Here is a 19097-nt window from a genome sequence, read left to right as displayed (position 1 = left end):
TAAAGCGGAAGGAGATGCCCACTAGAGGGTTGGAGGGTTAAGTATTCTCAGTGTAAAATGCTAATCTGTTGCTGTTCATTTCTTAAGTAAGACAGGAAACTGTTAAGAGTTAACAACATATTCTTTTGTTTAAAACATATGGCTAAAACTACATTTGATATCGTTTGCACTGTTTTGCACTACAAGAAAACACTACAATCGTTATAGCCACCCTTCACAATACATATCGTGATATGAATTTTATGCCATATCGCACATTCCTAATGTCATGCAAAATAAAGACTGGGATACATCAGAGCTTCAAATAGCCTAACAGGTGGATTTTGTCTACCAGTACATATCTTATTTTGTCCACAATTTCATAAATGTACACTTTATCTAACCCCATATTTGACAAATTATTTTTCTACACCTAGACCTAAGCATCTATGTGTAACCCCCCACTTGAGAGCTTATTTCTGAGTACTTCCCTAAAGTTTTCATGTAAAGATAGTAAATGGTAAAAGGACTGTACTTATATAACACCTTTCTATCTAATCAAGACACTGAAAATGCTTTACAACACAATCTGTGCCTCATTTACCTCCACACACACATTCATACAGCACTCTACTACATCTCTACAAAGATAATCTGAGTAAATGATTGTATACAGACAAATCAGTGCTTTAGATCACATTCATACATCAATAGGACACAGAAGAAAATGAGGGGCCAATGTCTTGACCAGTGACACTTCAACATGTGACTGCTGGTGGAATCGAACCCCCAGCTCTCCTACTGGAGGACAACTGCTCTAACCACTCAGCCACAGATGCAATGGCATTCTGAAGGAAGGATTTTAAAGAACTTTTCTGTAGTTTGCTTTGTCATTTCAGTAATCTCAATCGGGGGGTTGTCAAAAAAAATTTTTTTTCTAAAAAAGGTAGCACAAATAGCCCTTTGCCCAGTACAAAATAACTTAAAATTACAATTGTTTTTTTTTTTTTTTTGCCAGACTGACATTTTTTCTTTAAAATTGCAATTTTATTTCAAGGGATTTCAGCTCATGCAGTCATTTAATACCATCCATTTTTCATGTTTGATCATTTATTGAATTACATCTATCACAGTTCAGTTACTTTCAGTATGGTTCTTATAATAGTTAAACAGAGACACATCTGGGGCATGCAAATATTTTTCTTTTACTGTTAATATTGTTTAATTATAAGGACTAAAGCAGCAGACATAGCAAATTTCACACAGATTCAAATAGGCTGTGCACGTTAGGGGTGTAAATCACCAGCTTCACCACGATACGATATTATTAACAAAGTCCGATATCTTATCAAAAGCAGAACTGGTTTGTTCCACTTTGGAGCAAGCTGTTGGGGGGAAGAATCAGTTTTGTTGTGCGTTTCCTTGACTGATGAAGCCTTCCGGATCGAAGGCGAAACATTTCAGCACAAACAAAAGAAACTGTCCAGATGACCTGACTGAAAAATGTTGGATTTTATACCTGGATTATTGAGCATGGACTTTGTTGTTTTCAACCAGTTTGACAAGACTGTCAACAAGGAAGAGAGCTGGCAATGGAGGAGGGTCGTACCAATGAGACCATCTTATCACAAGCATAACTGGTTTGTTCCACTTTGGAGTAAGCTGGGGGAAGAATCAGTTTTGTTGTGTGTTTCCTTGTGTAGTGAACTAGGCCTCCGACAACAATCTGTCTCTGAAGACCTTCAGGGGACAGGAACTGCTATTTCATTGATTTGAATCCAGAAATACAAATTATCTCACCAAGAGACTATTTAGTTGTATCCTGAATTAATCAGTTGAAAGAACACTCCTTTTTATATTATCATTACTATTTTACAATATCTTGATAATCAAAAAGTGTGTTTAGTTCATACCATTTCTATATGTTGAAGTGAACCACTCATTTAAATCAACTGTGAAACAATATTAATGATTTTTAAACCTCAGCAGATTTTTGATCATACAGTTAAATGCCTATTTACAAAGTAAGTGTGCATTTAGTCTTCTGTCTGAATGAGTAGTAGTCCATGTCGGTCGAAAGTCAAAGACAAACAGAGACGAGTTATTAGAACGAAGTGTCTTGTTTTTAAACCTTGCAGACAGTAAATAACTTCAACTGGCACCTGCGTTTGTCTCACCTCATCATAATATTTCTCTGTCTGTACTAACTGGTTTTTTTTTTAAACATTCCTGCTGTCTCATGACTTCTAGTGACCCTCTAACATCACTAGAACCACACCCCTCCTGGTTGTTTCAACCAATCAGGAAGTACCACGTAACAGGAAGTGTATACCCCTTTAAAAGGAACACTTTTTGGAACTATTCCGTTCAGTCCTGGAGTTCAGTCGGACGGAGTCTTAAGTCTTAGTCTCTTCTAAGTCTTGCTGGAACTTTTGCGTCAGAGATGAGTCTCACTTAAGCAGCAGATGGATGGGACCATGTGCCAAGGGGTCCCTCCATTTAGCGGAGTCACAGCTCGCATCGCTGTGCACTTAACCCGAGCAGTAAATGCTCCATTTCTAAGGAAGCTTATTCGGTGGAACCGAGTACTTCGGCATTTATTCTAAAGATTCCCAGCTACTTTAACCGGAGACGCTGTAAAGGGAGCGTACTAATGGACTTCTGTTCCGGAGTGGAGGTATCCCACATCTAAGGTAACAAAGTCGCTGCACGTCCTGAAGTGTACCGGAAAGCTGAGCGGGATGTCGGAGGAAGGGTGCAATGTTATGGTTCCACACATAGCTTTCATCCCTCTTTAAATCTTTAAACTTCTATTTCTCCTCTTTAACTTTTTTATTCGCCAGTAATCAAGCTCGATGCCTTCAGAGGTGAATCGGCCTCGATCAGTAATGTTCTGTTGTCTTGTTAGTAAAGCGTGCCAAGTTTATTAATCAGAAACAGATCAGCAAATCAATGTGTACATGTTTTGATGTTAATTTTGATTCTGTTAAATAAATGACCGCATTTATTCTGATGGGTCAAAGATAAAATGGTGTCTCATGTCACTGATTAAACAATCCACTCACAGTTATCTTAGTCACATGGCAGAAATTTAACTCGAAAAAGAAAAGAATCCGTTGTAATTAAACAATTTAATATTCTTTGTACTTAAACTAGCTTTAAGAATAATTAATTAGTAGTGTGTCCACAGCAAAGCTGTCCTGACATACTACACTTGACTGATGAAGCCTTCCGGATCGAAGGCAAAACGTTTCAGCACAAGTAAAAGAAACTGTCCAGATGACCTGACTGAAAAATGTTGGATACGATATTATATTGATTTATTTTTATGACTATACAATTTTTCTCAATATCACAAAGTCTGTCACGATACGATTTCAATTCTATTGGATTCGCAAGTCTGCGATCGATATATTGCGATATCAAATGCCCACCTCATTTACATATAAATTTACAAAAACAATTCAAATATGATGTAATCATTTTATTTCTGTTATTACAGGCACCAGGTATTTAAATAAAAAAACATTTTTTATTGATTAAAGAAACCATAAAAATAAATGACCTGTTCAGTATAGTGGAGTATAGTTCAGCACAGTACATGTGCTGTAAACATATCTTGCTACTTTTTATTTGATGATGTGATATTTTTGTTAAGCACTTTGGTAACAGTTTCTGTTTTAAATGTGCTCTATAAATAAATCTGACTTGACTTGACTATAGTCTCACATTTCTCATGTTTAAGTGCATTCTTAAAACTTGTTAACTTAAAAAGTGCCCTGACTGCGTTTTAGTTATAAAGAAACAAAAATATATATTGAGTTTAGGTGAACGGCCAAATTTGTTGTTTCCCAAGTATTTGAACTCGCACTGGCACCTGTTGCATACAGCATGAGTTTTGTCTGTTGAGCCGTCCTTCTGTCAGATTCCAAAATAATTCCAGTGTTGATTTAAATCCAGCTGGAGAGTGAATTTCATCATGTGTTTTCTGCCTCGTCTGCCAAGTTGCTAAGGCAGCCGCAGAGCACGGCCGCAGAGCACAGCCGCGTGCAAAAATGGTGACACAGACGTGCCTTGGGAATTTCAAAATAAAAGCATATTTTAAAGATGACATGAATCGATGTTTTAGTTTTGCCACAATATAATTGAATCAATCATTTAATCGATATATCGATGTAAATCGATGTATTGTTACACACCCTAGTGCACGTGTGATGGAAATTATGCATCTATATTTTTTTAATTTACCCTTTATTTATACAGGTAGTCTCATTGAGCAATGAGAACTCATTTTCAAGAGAGACCTGTTTAGGGAGCAGATGGGGGTTAAGGGCCTTGCTCATGGGCCCAGAGTGGGGCGAATGAGGGTGGGGGCAAGTGTGGGTGTTTCACCCACCCCACCCACATTTTTCTGATGTTGTCGGTACTCGGGCTTGAACCGGCTATCTTCCGATCACAGGCCCACCTTGTGTAATATTATTTCACTATATTATAACCTTTCATAATTCTTCATTTGGTTTTAGGTCATTGTGAACTGAACATTACAATCATCTTTTTTCTATGACCGTGCAGAACGGATGGACTGAAGGGAGTTCAGCAGATTTGTTTATCATTTTGCTGTTATGGGGTCATGGCACCGTGGTAAAGATTAGAAAACATGTTTTGGTCCACGTTGTTACTTCATTATACTGTGATTCTCTGGTGATAATGTTCTGATTAAGGACATCTGGACTAAACTTCTGTGGGTCTGATGCCCGGGGGGGGGGGGGGGGGCACCTACAGCGCTCCCTATAAAAAGATGGATATAAAACTTTGTCTAGGCTAGAACTACAGACCAACCAGTATGGAAATTTTGGCTATTGCTGATACTGATGTGTCCCCAAACACCTATATCGGCCTAAAATATCGACCCTACCGATAAATCAGTCAGGCTCTAGTTAGAACACTCGAAGCACTCAGACTCAGAGCATGCTCTGGTTATTCTTTTATCTGTCTGCCTCAGTTCTCCAAAGCTTTGTACTCATTAAATTAAATTTGAAGAAGTGTTTGTGAATGGATTTTTTTCTACTACATGCTCCCACAGCAGCTCTCCCTCTCGAGGAGAGACCAGGAGTTTGGTCACACGTATGCGAGTTAAACATGTCTGTACGATGGCGACACTGCAAACCCATCTGCAGTCATACTATGTAAAATTGTAGAGTGCATTCACACCAGCCCTGTTTAGTCCGCTTTAATCGAACTCTAGCTCGTTTTCCTAGAAAGTCCGATTCGTTTGGGGAGGTGTGAACGCGCCATCAAACTCTGTCACGGAACAAAAAGGCAAACTCTGGCCCGGGCTAAAACCTAGGTCTTGGTCCGGTAGAAGAGAACTCCAGCACAGTTCCAGTACAGTGTGAATGTAAAACAGACCGAGCCCTGCTCCACAAGCAAGAAGTGGAGTACAGCGCAAAGCAAACAAACACGCATTTCTCTTACCTTATATGGAGCCGTCAGCTGCCTTGTGTGAAAAACAATATTCTTCATGGTCTTCTGCCTCATCTTTTGCTCATGCCGAGTCCATTTTTGAAAAATGACAAAATATAACCCCCAAAACTGCTAAAACTTGATGCCACTCCGTTTTTGTTTTTATTTCCAGAAGAAGTGTCTTCAGAGGTTTTTGTGTTGTTTCTTTCAGTAGTTCTTGGTGCAGCGCCCCCACAGGCGAGCAGGGGAACAGGTTGGTTCAACAGGTTGGATCGACTGCACTGTGCAGTGTGAATGCAAATGCACCAGCTCAAATGTAAACAAAAATGTCATGAATATTGGTCCCCAACCGAACCGAGTCTACCGGACTATCAGGTGTGAATAAAAAAGTCCCAGGGAGGTTGGGCACGATGTGGGAGGTGTGTCAGCCAAAGCGGGGTCAGAGGTGGCTGTGTGCATGAGTGGTTCGTTTGCAGTGTGTGTGTGTCTTTGCTCCGAGTGCAACAGGAATCTCTGTGATCCTGACCGCCGGGCTCACAACGGAGCCGCTGCTCGCTCAGGACAGGAACTGTAGAATGATTGGTGCTTTCACAGGAAGTCTTTAAGTTGGGAACACTGCTCGAACCCGGGCTCACCGTTTATCAGAAAGCACGACCTGCCCTGGCCAGTTCTAATCAGAGAAAATTATGGCTCTGGTTTGCATCATTTGCTGAAAGCAGCATCAGTTTCCCAGTATCAGAATTAGATTGGACGGCTTTAACACAACCACAACAAACACGTTTTTTTTCCTCATCTCATTTTTACAGATGACAGAACTCTTTCCTGGCTACATTCAAAATGATGGAAATCGTTGTGGCGACTGAGAACTTTAATTCAATTTAAGAACGTTAAACAAAGGTGAGTAATGTATTGATCTAGCACGTGCACAGCAGCACTGTACACAAGTAGAAAAAGCAAGTCAGTCCTAAAGTAGATATGGCTGATGCAAAATTTATGCATTCCAACCCACCCCCCCAAACCCCACCTCCAATTATAGCTTAACTAAAGCAATTAATTTAATCCTTTCAGAAAGATGACAAGTGCATTCATAATTATGGCTCCTGCACAGAACTCCTTCTCTCAAGTGTGCCCCCGCTGTGCAGTTGACATTTAACATAAACAAATGTGATACATTCTGACGCTTTAATTGAAATTTAAAATATGTGATGGTGGAAAAAGTATCTGTCATTCATGCTATCAGAAAAACACCCATTGTGGTTGCTGACTGCTTCACATGTGAGGACCAGATATCAGTGATCAATAAGGACTGACTCATCGGAGCAGATCAAAAAACATTCACAGACTTCAATCATGTAAGGGTTTATGTAGCTACAAGATGTGTGAAAGAAAAATAATGATTCAAGTGTGTCGGACTTTAAAAACAGCAAATCAACAGTTTAGAGAAATGCAATGACTAACATTTTTTTCCCCATTTTCCACAAGCTCTCACTAAATAACCATTGAGACCCTTATTTATTGTGAAAATGTTCCAAAAATCACTCCTCCAAATAGAAATGTCAGATTCACCTTTTCCCCAACAACAACAAAAAAAACATTACTGCTGACATTGCATCAGCTCTACAAAAACCAAACAAAAACTCAATTGTAAGACAAAATTTAAAACATTTGCCAAATTCCAATAAACTATCATTAGTAGTGTCTAATCACAGCACAGGTCATAATAATACATCTTTATTATGACATTACAAATAAAACATTTGTCAGAAATGTAGAGGATATGTGTTCTGAAACAAACTAAATTGGATTCAGTTTGACAAACCCTTATCAGGACAGTCCACATTATTAACATTAGAATTTGTGAATTTATGAGATCTAGTAATGCTTCTAAAACATTTTTATGTGACTATTTTTTCCCTGATTTCTTTACTTAAATAATCATACTAGAAGACAAAATAGCTATAAAAACTTACATGTATCTCAAACTTCCAGCCGCTGACTGCCTCATCTGTCAGAATTTTTGTGAAGGAAATAGTTAAACCATCCCGGAAAAACCTCTGACATGCCTCACATTTCACATCCAGCCCTGCAAGAAGAAATAGAATTACTGTATGATACAAGAGCACTGATGCAAAATGCTCTAAACAGATCTGATTTGGAAAAGCATTTAGCTTAAATAGTAGAATGTAAATATGGCTCACTCAAGAAACACTCAAAAATTTTTCTAAAAAAAAATTCAAAAACATTTCTCTCAGATCCATGTGATATTCTAGACAAAACTGTTCTACTACTAATTTTTATGTACAAGCTGTTTAAAAAGAAATCCGACACAAAACATTCAGGACAAAGTCCATTTTGTATTCATGAACAAACAGGTAAGTGTTCCTGCAGAGTGAAATAGCTGTATGATGACTGGGTATGTGATTTTCCAGACAGTATCTTTGCTTGTTTTAGGAAAAACTCTTATCAGATTTTTCTTTAAGTTTGAATTAATGTTATCAGAATTATGTATTATGTATTATAGTTAAGCTACTTCTACAAGTGACCTATGAATATATGGAAAAAGTGTTTGATCAAATTATAAAACTCAAAATATTATTTTAATTGAAACAGAAATCAGTGTTGAGCCTTTTTCTAAACTTCTAGATGAAATTCCTCTGATTAACAACCTGACTGAGAATATCTGAAACTGAGAGCCCCTGAAATCAGCACCATTGACAGTGAAAGTCACAAAGTGCTGAATCAAAAGCACATTCTGTACATCCTACCTTTTTTACTTAGATCTATAGCAGCTTCCAAGAGGACTTCTAACTCTCCTTTTGGCAAAACTGGAACAACCCATCGAGGCCTAAAGCATCAAAGAGAGTGAATAGCCTGGACATTCAGTATATGCATGATCAGAGCATAAAGCTGGAAATGACATTGTTTAACTGGAAAATTAACGTTAAATCAATCAATAATAGTTGTTTAAACAGTGAGACTAAAGTGTTGCATTCTGCATTCATAAATGTGTAGAAAATAATTAGACTTTATAGGCATGGAAATAAGATCAACATCCATCAACCTCAACGTTTTAACTACATTTTCTATTTGTGGTTATGGTAAGCACTGCAAATTTTCACCAATATAATAAAGGGAGAAGCTTGGAACAAAATAACTGGTAACTGGACTGTCTGAAAAAAAAAAAAATAATAATTTAACTGGTGGTGTAACTCAGAGCACTTTACGTGCAGCTTTGGTGTCAGAAAACAAGTAAATACCTGTTGATCATGTCATCAAGCTTGGCTAGGTCAGTGTGAGGAAAAGCAGGCTCTTCCTCTTCCAGCTGAGGGGGCCCATCCCCGTGGCCCTGCTCATCAGGTGGGCTCACTGGAGAGTTCTCATTGGATGAGTTAGGAGGTGATGTCTGGGAAAGAAAAAAATATCACAAATAAAAACAATATAACCAATTACAAAATGGTAAATAGTAAATGGACTGTACTTATATAGCGCCTTTCTATCTTATTTCAAGCTACTCAAAGCGCTTCACAGTACAATCTGTGTCCTCATTTACCCATTCATACAGCACTCTACTAGATCTCTACAAAGCTAATTGAACAAATCAGTCTAAAGAGACTAATCAGAACTTTATCACATTCATACACTGATGGGACACACATCAGAGGCTATGAGGGGTTCAGTGTCTTGCCCAGGGACACTTCGGCATGTGACTGCTGGTGGATTCGAACCCCCAACTCTCGCATTGGAGGACGACTGCTCCAACCATTCAGCCACAGCCGCCCTAACCCAAAAGGTTGTGGTAAAGTAAAATTTTCAATTGTTCCCACACAGAATTATAAAAATGTAATTCTTCCTGTATTAAAAAAAAACAGTGAGCAAAATACATCACAGTGTTGCCAAAAGCTGAAGTGTATTTACTGATGGTAACATGTACGTATCTTGAGTTCTCTCTCTCCAACAAACTGCATTAGCCACTGTCACTTTCATTAAAAATGTTAATCATTAATATAATTAGCCAAATTATACTACAAAGCTGTAACATTTCAACAATTAATTTAGGGACTTGAGCAGACAACCCTCAAATTGTTATTTGCCAAGTACTGCAAAGGAAAAAAAATCCCTGTTCAGTACATCAAGACAGTGCCAGACTGAAGTAGTATGTTGCGATTTTACCATTATTTATTTTTGCCATATGGAGCAGTATCAGAAAAACAGCTAAATGATTTCAACGAACGCATGTATATTGTAAAAAATTGCTACAGTTTGTTGAAGCTGGTGTATGTTATCCAAAGCTTCACATGCTTACAATTTAACAGGTGGACAATTCTGTCATGTTGTGTTTTGGTGTTTAGTTATAAAACAAACAAGAATTTAACAAGTTTGCTGCATGTAATTCTTGTTGCTTCGTGTTAGGTCTATTATGACTAATTTGTATCCATCTACATAGAAATGTCTGAACTGAAACTAGCTTCAAATTATTTATAGTAACCAAGTGATCAAAACTTTCATTTGAAAAGATTATAGTGCACCTCTTATGCTCCTTTATAAACCAATGCACACTTTAATTTCACTGTGATGAGCAATTATGTTCACTGTGATGAGCAATTATGTTCAAAGTGCTTTATGTATTTTTTTTGGCCAAATAGAGTAAGCCTGAACGACTTTATCTTTATCTGTCTATACTTTTATGGTTGACATTTTATTAGGTTGTAAAATAATGACAAAGTATACCTGCACATTGATCAAGGTGCAAGTTAGTTGTGATAGTGGCGTAGTTGAGTCGCTGCATTTTTACCAGCACTACATTTATTTGCAGTTTCCCTCCTAAACAATGGTGATCACTATTGAGAAAATACTACGATACACCACACATCAGGGATGGCACCAGAAGATGTCATACAGGAAGTGCGTTGGTTAGTGTAAAAACAGCGTTTCAAATTGTGCACGCTTTAGAGATGAGATTTTGATGACACTATGCAAAGCAACGTTGTTTTTATTTTTATTATTCTTTTAGTTACACCAGGTTTGTAACACCACCCATCCCTAATGTGCAGAGCAGCTGCAATTTCCATAATATAATTATTTATAAACTATGTTTAAACTGCACCTAAGCAAAGACTGCTTTATGGCATTCAGGGCAATTTCTACAAAGACCCCATGTACTGCGGGCAGATTTTATGGCTATGCTCAAGGATATTTGGTCCAATAATTGAAATGCCAGCTTCAAGCCCTGGGCTACACTACACATTGGTTCTAAGAAAGCTCTTGCTTTTACTGGCCCGACGGAGCAAGAGGTGACTACAAGCCCAAGTTTTCGAGGTAACCTGATAATGAAAACATGTCTGATTCATACCCCTTCTGAGTATCATTTCAGCAAAGCAAGGGTCAAGCTTTACTTTCTACCCATGCTCCAGTTTCTGTAGAAATGTGTGTCAATGAAAAGATAGTCCTATTCAAATTTTGTTGTACAATGTCTATATGATTTTAACAGTAGCTACACAAACATACAGGTATTAGAGGAGACTAGTATTTCCAAACTTGTCTTTCAGGCCAGTTCTTTTAGCTACATCTTTTACGTCAAGCAAAAGAATTAGAAAAGTAAGGGCCGACATGTCTGATCTAAATGTATTAGTATGTAGTTGTATCTCAGTGCAGTCAAACAGCACTAAAAAAATGAAGCATCTAAAAGAAATGAAAACAATGGATATACATAAGTCTGCACTTAGAAGCCAAGATCATTTCTTTCCATGTCAAGTGATTGTGCATAAACATCAGCAGTAGTACAAGAAGTGGTGTATAACAGTGTAAAAGAGGGATAGTCATTGTTGAGAGGAATACGTAACTGAGAAATGTAAAATGTGGGGGAGTATGGTGAAGGCTCCTTCTGCTTGACTGACCTACATAGGCAGCTTGCCTATCACGTCTCGCTACAGCTCATCTTTATCCACCACAGGCCTGCACGTGCACATACATCAAGGACTCTCTCACACACCCTTGAACCGTCACTCCAGAGTCTCTGTTCATTCATTTGTCTCTTCACTTTTCCACTCTTACTCTTTTCTGCAACCTCCTCCCAACCCTTTTTGTCCCCACCAGCATTTTTGTGTAACTGGGTGCAAGCAAAGTTGACTTAAATTTAACTATTTAACAAATCTACAATGGACCAAAACACTGCTTTGCAGCACTATCCTGAAAAAACAAACAAAAATAAATAATTACAGACTCAATTTTAAGTAATTGATAGAAGAATTCTGCTGACCTGATTCTGTGGCAGTGGGGGTTGGCTTTGAGGATCAGGTGCCTGGCCCTGGCTGTCATTGCCCCCCACCGGAGAGCCACGCGTGGTGGCCGTCATGCTCGCCACCGGACAGATCTTGGCAATCTTGGCCTCTTAGGAAGTGCTGGCCAGAAGGGAAATCACAGCCACCTCAGCTGAAAAGCAGAGGGAAGAGAGCCCGAACAAACAAGAGAGGGACACAAGCACCTGAAGATCTGGATGAGCTGCTGGGACCATTGCATAACCTGGTGTGGAGAAGAGAAATAAAAGAATTATCAGTAAGTTGTACAAGGTTCTTTCAGTGTGCATTGAGTTATGAAATTGATATTTGCTGAAATATTTATCTTTAATGAGCTGAAACATGCAGAGCTTAATTAATCATCAACTAGCTACTTAAATGTTTTGTGACAAACTAGGTGTGTCAGCTCAAAAGAACAGACAAGAGTCACTGATTTAATTGCTATAAGATTGAGTTTCAGTATTTGTTTTCATCTTACTGGTTTTCTATTTCACCAAAATCCCTCATTAGATTGCAATAACTTTTCAAGATTTAGTTTCTCATTGCCACACTATGGCCATAAAAGATCTTTGTTTTCATCCATTTTTTTCCAGGCATCAACCTAACACGAGTGGTGACAGGTGCCAGACACTCCACCTCGATAAAAGTGCTGCCTCAAACAGAATTAGAAAACCTATAGGTGAAATTAAAAGTGTTTGAAAGCTAACATAAATCGAAAGAAAGTCATAAAAAGTGCTTGTTTTCAGAGTCTCACATTTCAAATGCTTGGGAACAAATGTCCTTAAACACGATGTTTTAACATGCTGGTTAACGGGACCCATACAAAAGAATCCATATGTAAACTTTGATTAAATTCCACACAGAAAATAATGTGCTGTTTCTTCTATCGAATCTCAAACATGCACACACTATTAAGATTTTAAAATGATGCATCATCCCACATAATATAATATCAATATTGTTGCCTAAAAAGGAAGAATCCTCAAGTAATGCATTGCCTTGATGTATAGTGGTGCTTGAAAGATTGTAAATTCTTTAAAATGTTCTATATTCTGTATAGATATGACCTAAATCATCATCAGATTTTCACGCAAGTCCTAAAAGTAGACAAAGAGAACCCAGTTAAACAAATGAGATAAAAAATATTATACTTGGTAATTTATTTATTGGGGAAAACGATTCAATATAACATATTTGTGATTGTGAGTGGTAAAAGTATTGTGAAACTTTGCTTTCAGTATCTGGTGTGACCCCCCACCCCCATGCAGCTACAACTGCAACTACAGGTCTTTCTCAAAAAATTAGCATATTGTGATAAAGGTCATTATTTTTCATAATGTAATGATAAAAATGAAACTTTCATATATTTCAGATTCATTGCACACCAACTGAAATATTTCAGGTCTTTAATTGTTTTAATACTGATGATTATGGCATACAGCTCATGAAAACCCAAAATGCCTGTCCCAAAAAATTAGCATATTTCTCCCACCAATGAAAGACAAGTGTTTTTAATACAAAAAACGCCAACCTTCAAATAATCATGTTCAGTTATGCACTCAATACTTGGTCGGGAATCCTTTGGCATGAATGACTGCTTCAATGCGGTGTGGCATGGAGGCAATCAGCCTGTGGCACTGCTGAGGTGTTATGGAGGCCCAGGATGCTTCGATAGCGGCCTTAAGCTCATCCAGAGTGTTGGGTCTTGCGTCTCTCAACTTTCTCTTCACAATATCCCACAGGTTCTCTATGGGGTTCAGGTCAGGAGAGTTGGCAAGCCAATTGAGCACAGTAATACCATGGTCAGTAAACCATTTACCAGTGGTTTTGGCACTGTGAGCAGGTGCCAGGTCGTGCTGAAAAATGAAATCTTCATCTCCATAAAGCTTTTCAGCAGATGGAAGCATGAAGTGCTCCAAAATCTCCTGATGGCTATCTGCATTGACCCTGCCCTTGATAAAACACAGACCAACAGCAGCAGCTGACATGGCACCCCAGACCATCACTGACTGTGGGTGCGTCACACTGGACTTCTGGCATTTTGGCATTTCCTTCTCCCCAGTCTTCCTCCAGACTCTGGCACCTTGATTTCCGAATGACATGCAAAATTTGCTTTCATCTGCAAAAAGTACTCTGGACCACTGAGCAACAGTCCAGTGCCGCTTCTCTGTAGCCCAAGTCAGGCGCTTCTGCCGCTGTTTCTGGTTCAAAAGTGGCTTGACCTGGGGAATGCGGCACCTGTAGCCCATTTCCTGCACACGCCTGTGCACGGTGGCTCTGGATGTTTCTACCCCAGACTCAGTCCACTGCTTCCGCAGGTCCCCCAAGGTCTGGAATCGGCCCTTCTCCACAATCCTCCTCAGGGTCCGGTCACCTCTTCTCGTTGTGCAGTGTTTTCTGCCACACTATTCCCTTCCCACAGACTTCCCACTGAGGTGCCTTGATACAGCACTCTGGGAACAGCCTATTCGTTCAGCAATTTCTTTCTGTGTCTTACCCTCTTGCTTGAGGGTGTCAATGATGGCCTTCTGGACAGCAGTCAGGTCGGCAGTCTTACCAATGATTGCGGTTTTGAGTAATGAACAAGGCTGGGAGTTTTTAAAAGCCTCAGGAATCTTTTGCAGGTGTTTAGAGTTACGTTGTTGATTCAGATGGTTAGGTTAATAGCTTGTTTAGAGAACCTTTTCATGATATGCTAATTTTTTGGGACAGGCATTTTGGGTTTTCATGAGCTGTTTGCCATAATCATCAGTATTAAAACAATTAAAAGGCCTGAAATGTTTCAGTTGGTGTGCAATGAATCTGAAATATATGAAAGTTTCATTTTTATCATTACATTATGGAAAATAATGACCTTTATCACAATATGCTAATTTTTTTAGAAGGACCTGTAAATGTTTCTGGTAAACGTTGATCAGTCCTGCACAGGAGGAATTTTAGTCCATTCCTCTAGCTTCAACTCTGAATGTTGGTGGTATCCTCACAATAACTGCTGCTTCAGGTCCTTCCACAACCTTTGGATTGGATTAAGGTCAGGACTTTGACTTGGCCATTCCAAAACATGAAATTTATTATTTTTGAACCATTCTTTGGTAGAACCACTTGTGTGCTTAGGGTCATTGTCTTGCTGCATGACCCATCTTCTCTTCAGATTCAGTTCATGGACAGATGTCTTGATATTTTCCTTCAAAATTTTCTGAATTCAGAATTCATTGTTCCATCAATGATGGCAAGCTGTCCTGGCCCAGATGCAGCATAACTGGTGCAAACCATAATACTACCACCACGTTTCACAGATGGGATAAGGTTTTTATGCAGGAATGATGCAGGTATACATGTAGGAAAGTCTAATATGGATAAACCTAAGGAGTAGATAAGACAGTCTAGTGGGGAGAGGAACTGTCCAGTCATCATAACTGACTTGCTACAAAGAACTGGAGCACATCCATAACTGTGCTCAATACATCAGGTCAATGTGAAGCTAAAGTAATGATTTGTTAACTGCCAAGGATACTTATCATAATTAGCTTGGTTGGTAATATTTTGCACTAATTTTCTGTACAGTCGTCTAATGAGAACAACATACTCCTTAATCCATCTGGATTCTGTTTAACAATACATGTATATCAGTGTGTCGTGAAATAAATTAATATGTTGTTTTTCTTTCGGCTGCTTACTTCTTCAAGGGTTAAGCAATATTCACATGAAGGACACAGCCATTGTTATACATGTTTCTGATGCAACCTGGATTCAAACCTGCAGCCTCACAATTTCAATATCATAGAACTGAACACAGAGCTACTGCAGCCCCCTTTTATTAACTATGTAACAAACTACACTTAGCATTAAAATGACATAGCCTGCCTTTTAAACATAATTTGTTAACAACATAATTATCAAGAATAATAAAGTTTAAGGACAATATCACACTTATGTAAATGCCTGAAAATAAGCACATTAGACTGGCAAGACCAAATGCTCATTGTAATAAAACTAAAAACAGATAAGACAAACCTTGAAATATATACACACCGGTACATCCTTAAGAACCATAATTGTTGCTGCTCGGCTTGATGAACTAATGACTGTTTTAAAATCTAAAACCAAAATCTGTAATACACCCATCTTGTATTATATTAATGTGAGTTTTCCTGTATGAATTTGGCTAACTGATGTGTTTTTGGGTTTAAAAATGCCCTTGATTTTAGTATGAGCTCTTAAAGCAGCTGTGTGTACCTTGCTGGATAACTTACAGTTACAATATTTAAACCACTGGTTACTTGCACAAATAATTATACTTTGGTGACCCTTCAAGAAGGGAGCAGCTGAAAATAATTTTTTTTTTTACATTCATGGCACATAAACAGTCATGCTTTATAATGTGTCATAAAAGTGACATACTATAACAAAAAAGGACCTCTTGGACTGAAGAATAATCACACACACAAAAACAGAGTTCCATTGGATTTTGTTAACTGATGTTTTTCCACTGCCAACACTCTTATACTTGTTGCATTTATTTTTAATAGCTGTAACTAACGAAGAATGTTAGTGGAATACAAATAGTTTTAAAGAAATGCATGTCCTTGTAATATCAAAATTATATGGAATAAAAACTTTTTAAATTACCAATATGTGTGACAATAAACTAAAAAGTAGAAATTATGCTGACAACTAGCCAGTTCTGAGGATTAGTGATTAGTTACTGTAAATATAACAAAGGAATGTAAATTACTGTATTTATCAATCATAGTATTGATTACTCTAAATTTATTACACCGAATAAGTTTCATTTTGAACATGTATAAGTAGAATATAAGATTGTGTCTGTTTTTCTTTTACCAAAAGAATGAACAATCTCTTGAAAGTATCCTGATGCATGCTCAATAATCCAGGTAGAAAAATCTAAAAAAAGTTGTCTGGTCCTCTGGACATTCAAAAACCAAAACAAAAAAAACCAAAAAAAATGTAGAAACGTAGACTTCGTCAGATGAAACGTTTCTACATTTTTTTTTTGTTTTTTGAATGTCCAGAGGACCAGACTTAACTTTTTTAGAATCTCTTGAAAGGTTTGTTGGCAGTGTAGGTCAGCATAGGAAAAATTTTTATTCCTATAAAGCCTACATGAAGCCGGGGTCTATTTATTTACCAAAAGGAAATCAAATTTCTTTACCTCTTTTAAAGAAGGCATGCAATCAAATAGAAACCAAGTCTGCCATGCCTGCTCCAAGTCAACTAGCAGGGTGGCCGTGTTTAAATGTTGAAATGATTTCCCTTTTTGAAAAATGGTGCTACAATACTGTTGTTAGAAGGCAAAGCTAGGCAATATACTCTACTGTAAAGCATGTTTGCAAATGAAAATAGCGTCAACATGGATGCTGAAAACCAGAGAAAACATCTGTACCGTGTTCTCAGCCAAGTCTCATTCATTCAGTAGAAACGTAATGAATAGTATATATGGTAGATTTCATCAAAGGTGGATATCAGGGTTCACACTATAATATATTACTGTTTTCCCCTACCCATTGTAGTATCACAAAAACTGTGATACACGGTTTAATAAACAATTTATGCAACCCAACGCTTGAAATTCGTACAGGATTTGGGTCACAGAATGAGGTGCAACACTCGGCTCTGAAATATTAGCCTCCTGGTTATTTACAGACATCTTGTTGACGGTTAAATCGGTTGCATAACAATAAATTATTCGTCTTGAAGTTTCTACAAAACTGTACACGGTCGAGATACATTTACAAGTAGGCGGCGGTAGTACAACAGCTGGTGGTTAACGCGAGGCTGCCTGGTTCGGTTCGATCCGCCCAGACAGCGGAGCAGAGGCGGTATTTGTAGGCCTTATCAAAGCCCACTGCGCAGGCCTCAATGCATCTTTTGGGCCTGTCGTTATATTTTCCCCGCAAACATTTAATGCTAAACTGACGACCACAAATCTACACTGAAGCTGCTTTACAGATGAAACAATTATCGATCAAACATCACTCTGGACAACGTTCTTGCTGACTAAGTTTCATGACGGCCATTTATGAGCAGCGGTCGTGCTAAACTGTGAATGCTAACAAGCGGTTAGCTTATGAGGAAATGTAAAACAATGCAATTTTAAAAGCCACTCTAAGACATAGCTCGACAATCCAATAGTGTTCAACTACACAAAACATATAAACATTAAACTAGCTGCCAAATCATTTCACCGTTCCAAATAAAGTTACTAATTGTGACAAGAGAGTCGTCTATTTCCTGGAATTCAACTAGGTTTTCTGAAACCTCGAGTTGCAACTGGGCTAAATAAACTAAACAAAAATATTAAAAATCTTAGAGACCCAACTGGTTCAAAATCTTAACAGCACAATTGTTTCCTATATGTGGTTACAAAAAACATATTTAAACTGGCATTTAATGGTACGTACATGTCTGACTTGTAAACATGGGACGTTAAAGGAAATGTTCCACTTCAGTGTGTAGACAGGCCCTTTTGCAGGTAGCTAGCGTTAGCCTCAGTGATGCTAGCAGGACAAGCTAATCAGAAAACCTATACTATTCTGACCGTAAATTAAAATTTAATAATGGTGACATTGTAGCTAACAAAGAAAACAATGACAACGAGTGAGAAATACAAGTAACACTTAATACAGAAATGTTATCTTCTTCACTAGCTCGGCTAACAACTCACCAGGAATTTGATAGGACTTCCCCTCTATGCACGAACTACGTCCAAGCGTTCGACCGTGGTGTCGTTGTGTGTATATATATATTACATAAACGGCGCCTCTCTTAGTGTTAGTTTCGCAGGACACAATCCTGTTACTAAAAAGACCTGCTCCTTACGTTTTCTCCTCTGCTTCTGAGTGCTTCTCCTGCGTCACCGGCGCAGCTACAGCTCCCTAACTCTATCTATCCGGTATCTGAGGCTTGTTGTCACCTCGGTCCCAGCAGTCACTCACAACTTGAATCAGCTCAACATGGCGGAAGCGCAACCGGACGCAAATGTTTCCTCGGTAAAACAGGACAGTCCAGTGCGTGAACTCCAACACCCAACGGTGTCTATGAGCTGGTTTAAATCACACAGTCCGGTCCAGCTCTGCTAGTACAGCATCCGCTGAATGGAACGAGCATAAAACACTTCTCAATTCCGATAAAGTGACTCCGGTTCCAGCACATACGCCATTCCCGATTTTCCCTAAAACTAGGTTAAAAAAAAACTGAAAAGCAGCTTGAAGTACTTTGTTATAATGCCGCCTACCGCACGGGATGATCATATAAAAATTTTAAAGAACATAAAAAAACCTCATAATCTGACGTTTTGTTAACTATAAGTGTCATAATTGTCTTATTAAGAGGAAATTTACA

The 19097-nt window shown here is 38.3% G+C and overlaps 1 protein-coding gene across 1 annotated transcript in view; it reads right to left on the bottom strand.

Moving 5' to 3' along the window:
• usp9 (ubiquitin specific peptidase 9) overlaps window positions 1-18832 on the bottom strand; it is a 90723-nt gene extending 71891 nt beyond the window's left edge. The window contains exons 1-5 of the mRNA XM_037687067.1: window positions 18421-18832; window positions 11699-11961; window positions 8700-8845; window positions 8208-8287; window positions 7413-7525 (exon numbers count right to left, since the gene is read on the bottom strand). Of these exons, the coding sequence (XP_037542995.1) occupies window positions 7413-7525; window positions 8208-8287; window positions 8700-8845; window positions 11699-11794 (435 nt within the window). The 5' untranslated portion in view covers window positions 11795-11961; window positions 18421-18832. The remainder of the gene's footprint in view (window positions 1-7412; window positions 7526-8207; window positions 8288-8699; window positions 8846-11698; window positions 11962-18420) is intronic.
• Between the last annotated feature and the right edge of the window lie 265 nt (window positions 18833-19097).

Source organism: Nematolebias whitei, chromosome 13 (assembly GCF_014905685.2).
Source record: "Nematolebias whitei isolate Nwh7 chromosome 13, NemWhi1, whole genome shotgun sequence".
Taxonomy (NCBI): domain Eukaryota; kingdom Metazoa; phylum Chordata; class Actinopteri; order Cyprinodontiformes; family Rivulidae; genus Nematolebias; species Nematolebias whitei.
The sequence above is the reverse complement of the archived record's forward strand: the minus strand, read 5'-3'. Positions and strand labels throughout refer to the sequence as shown.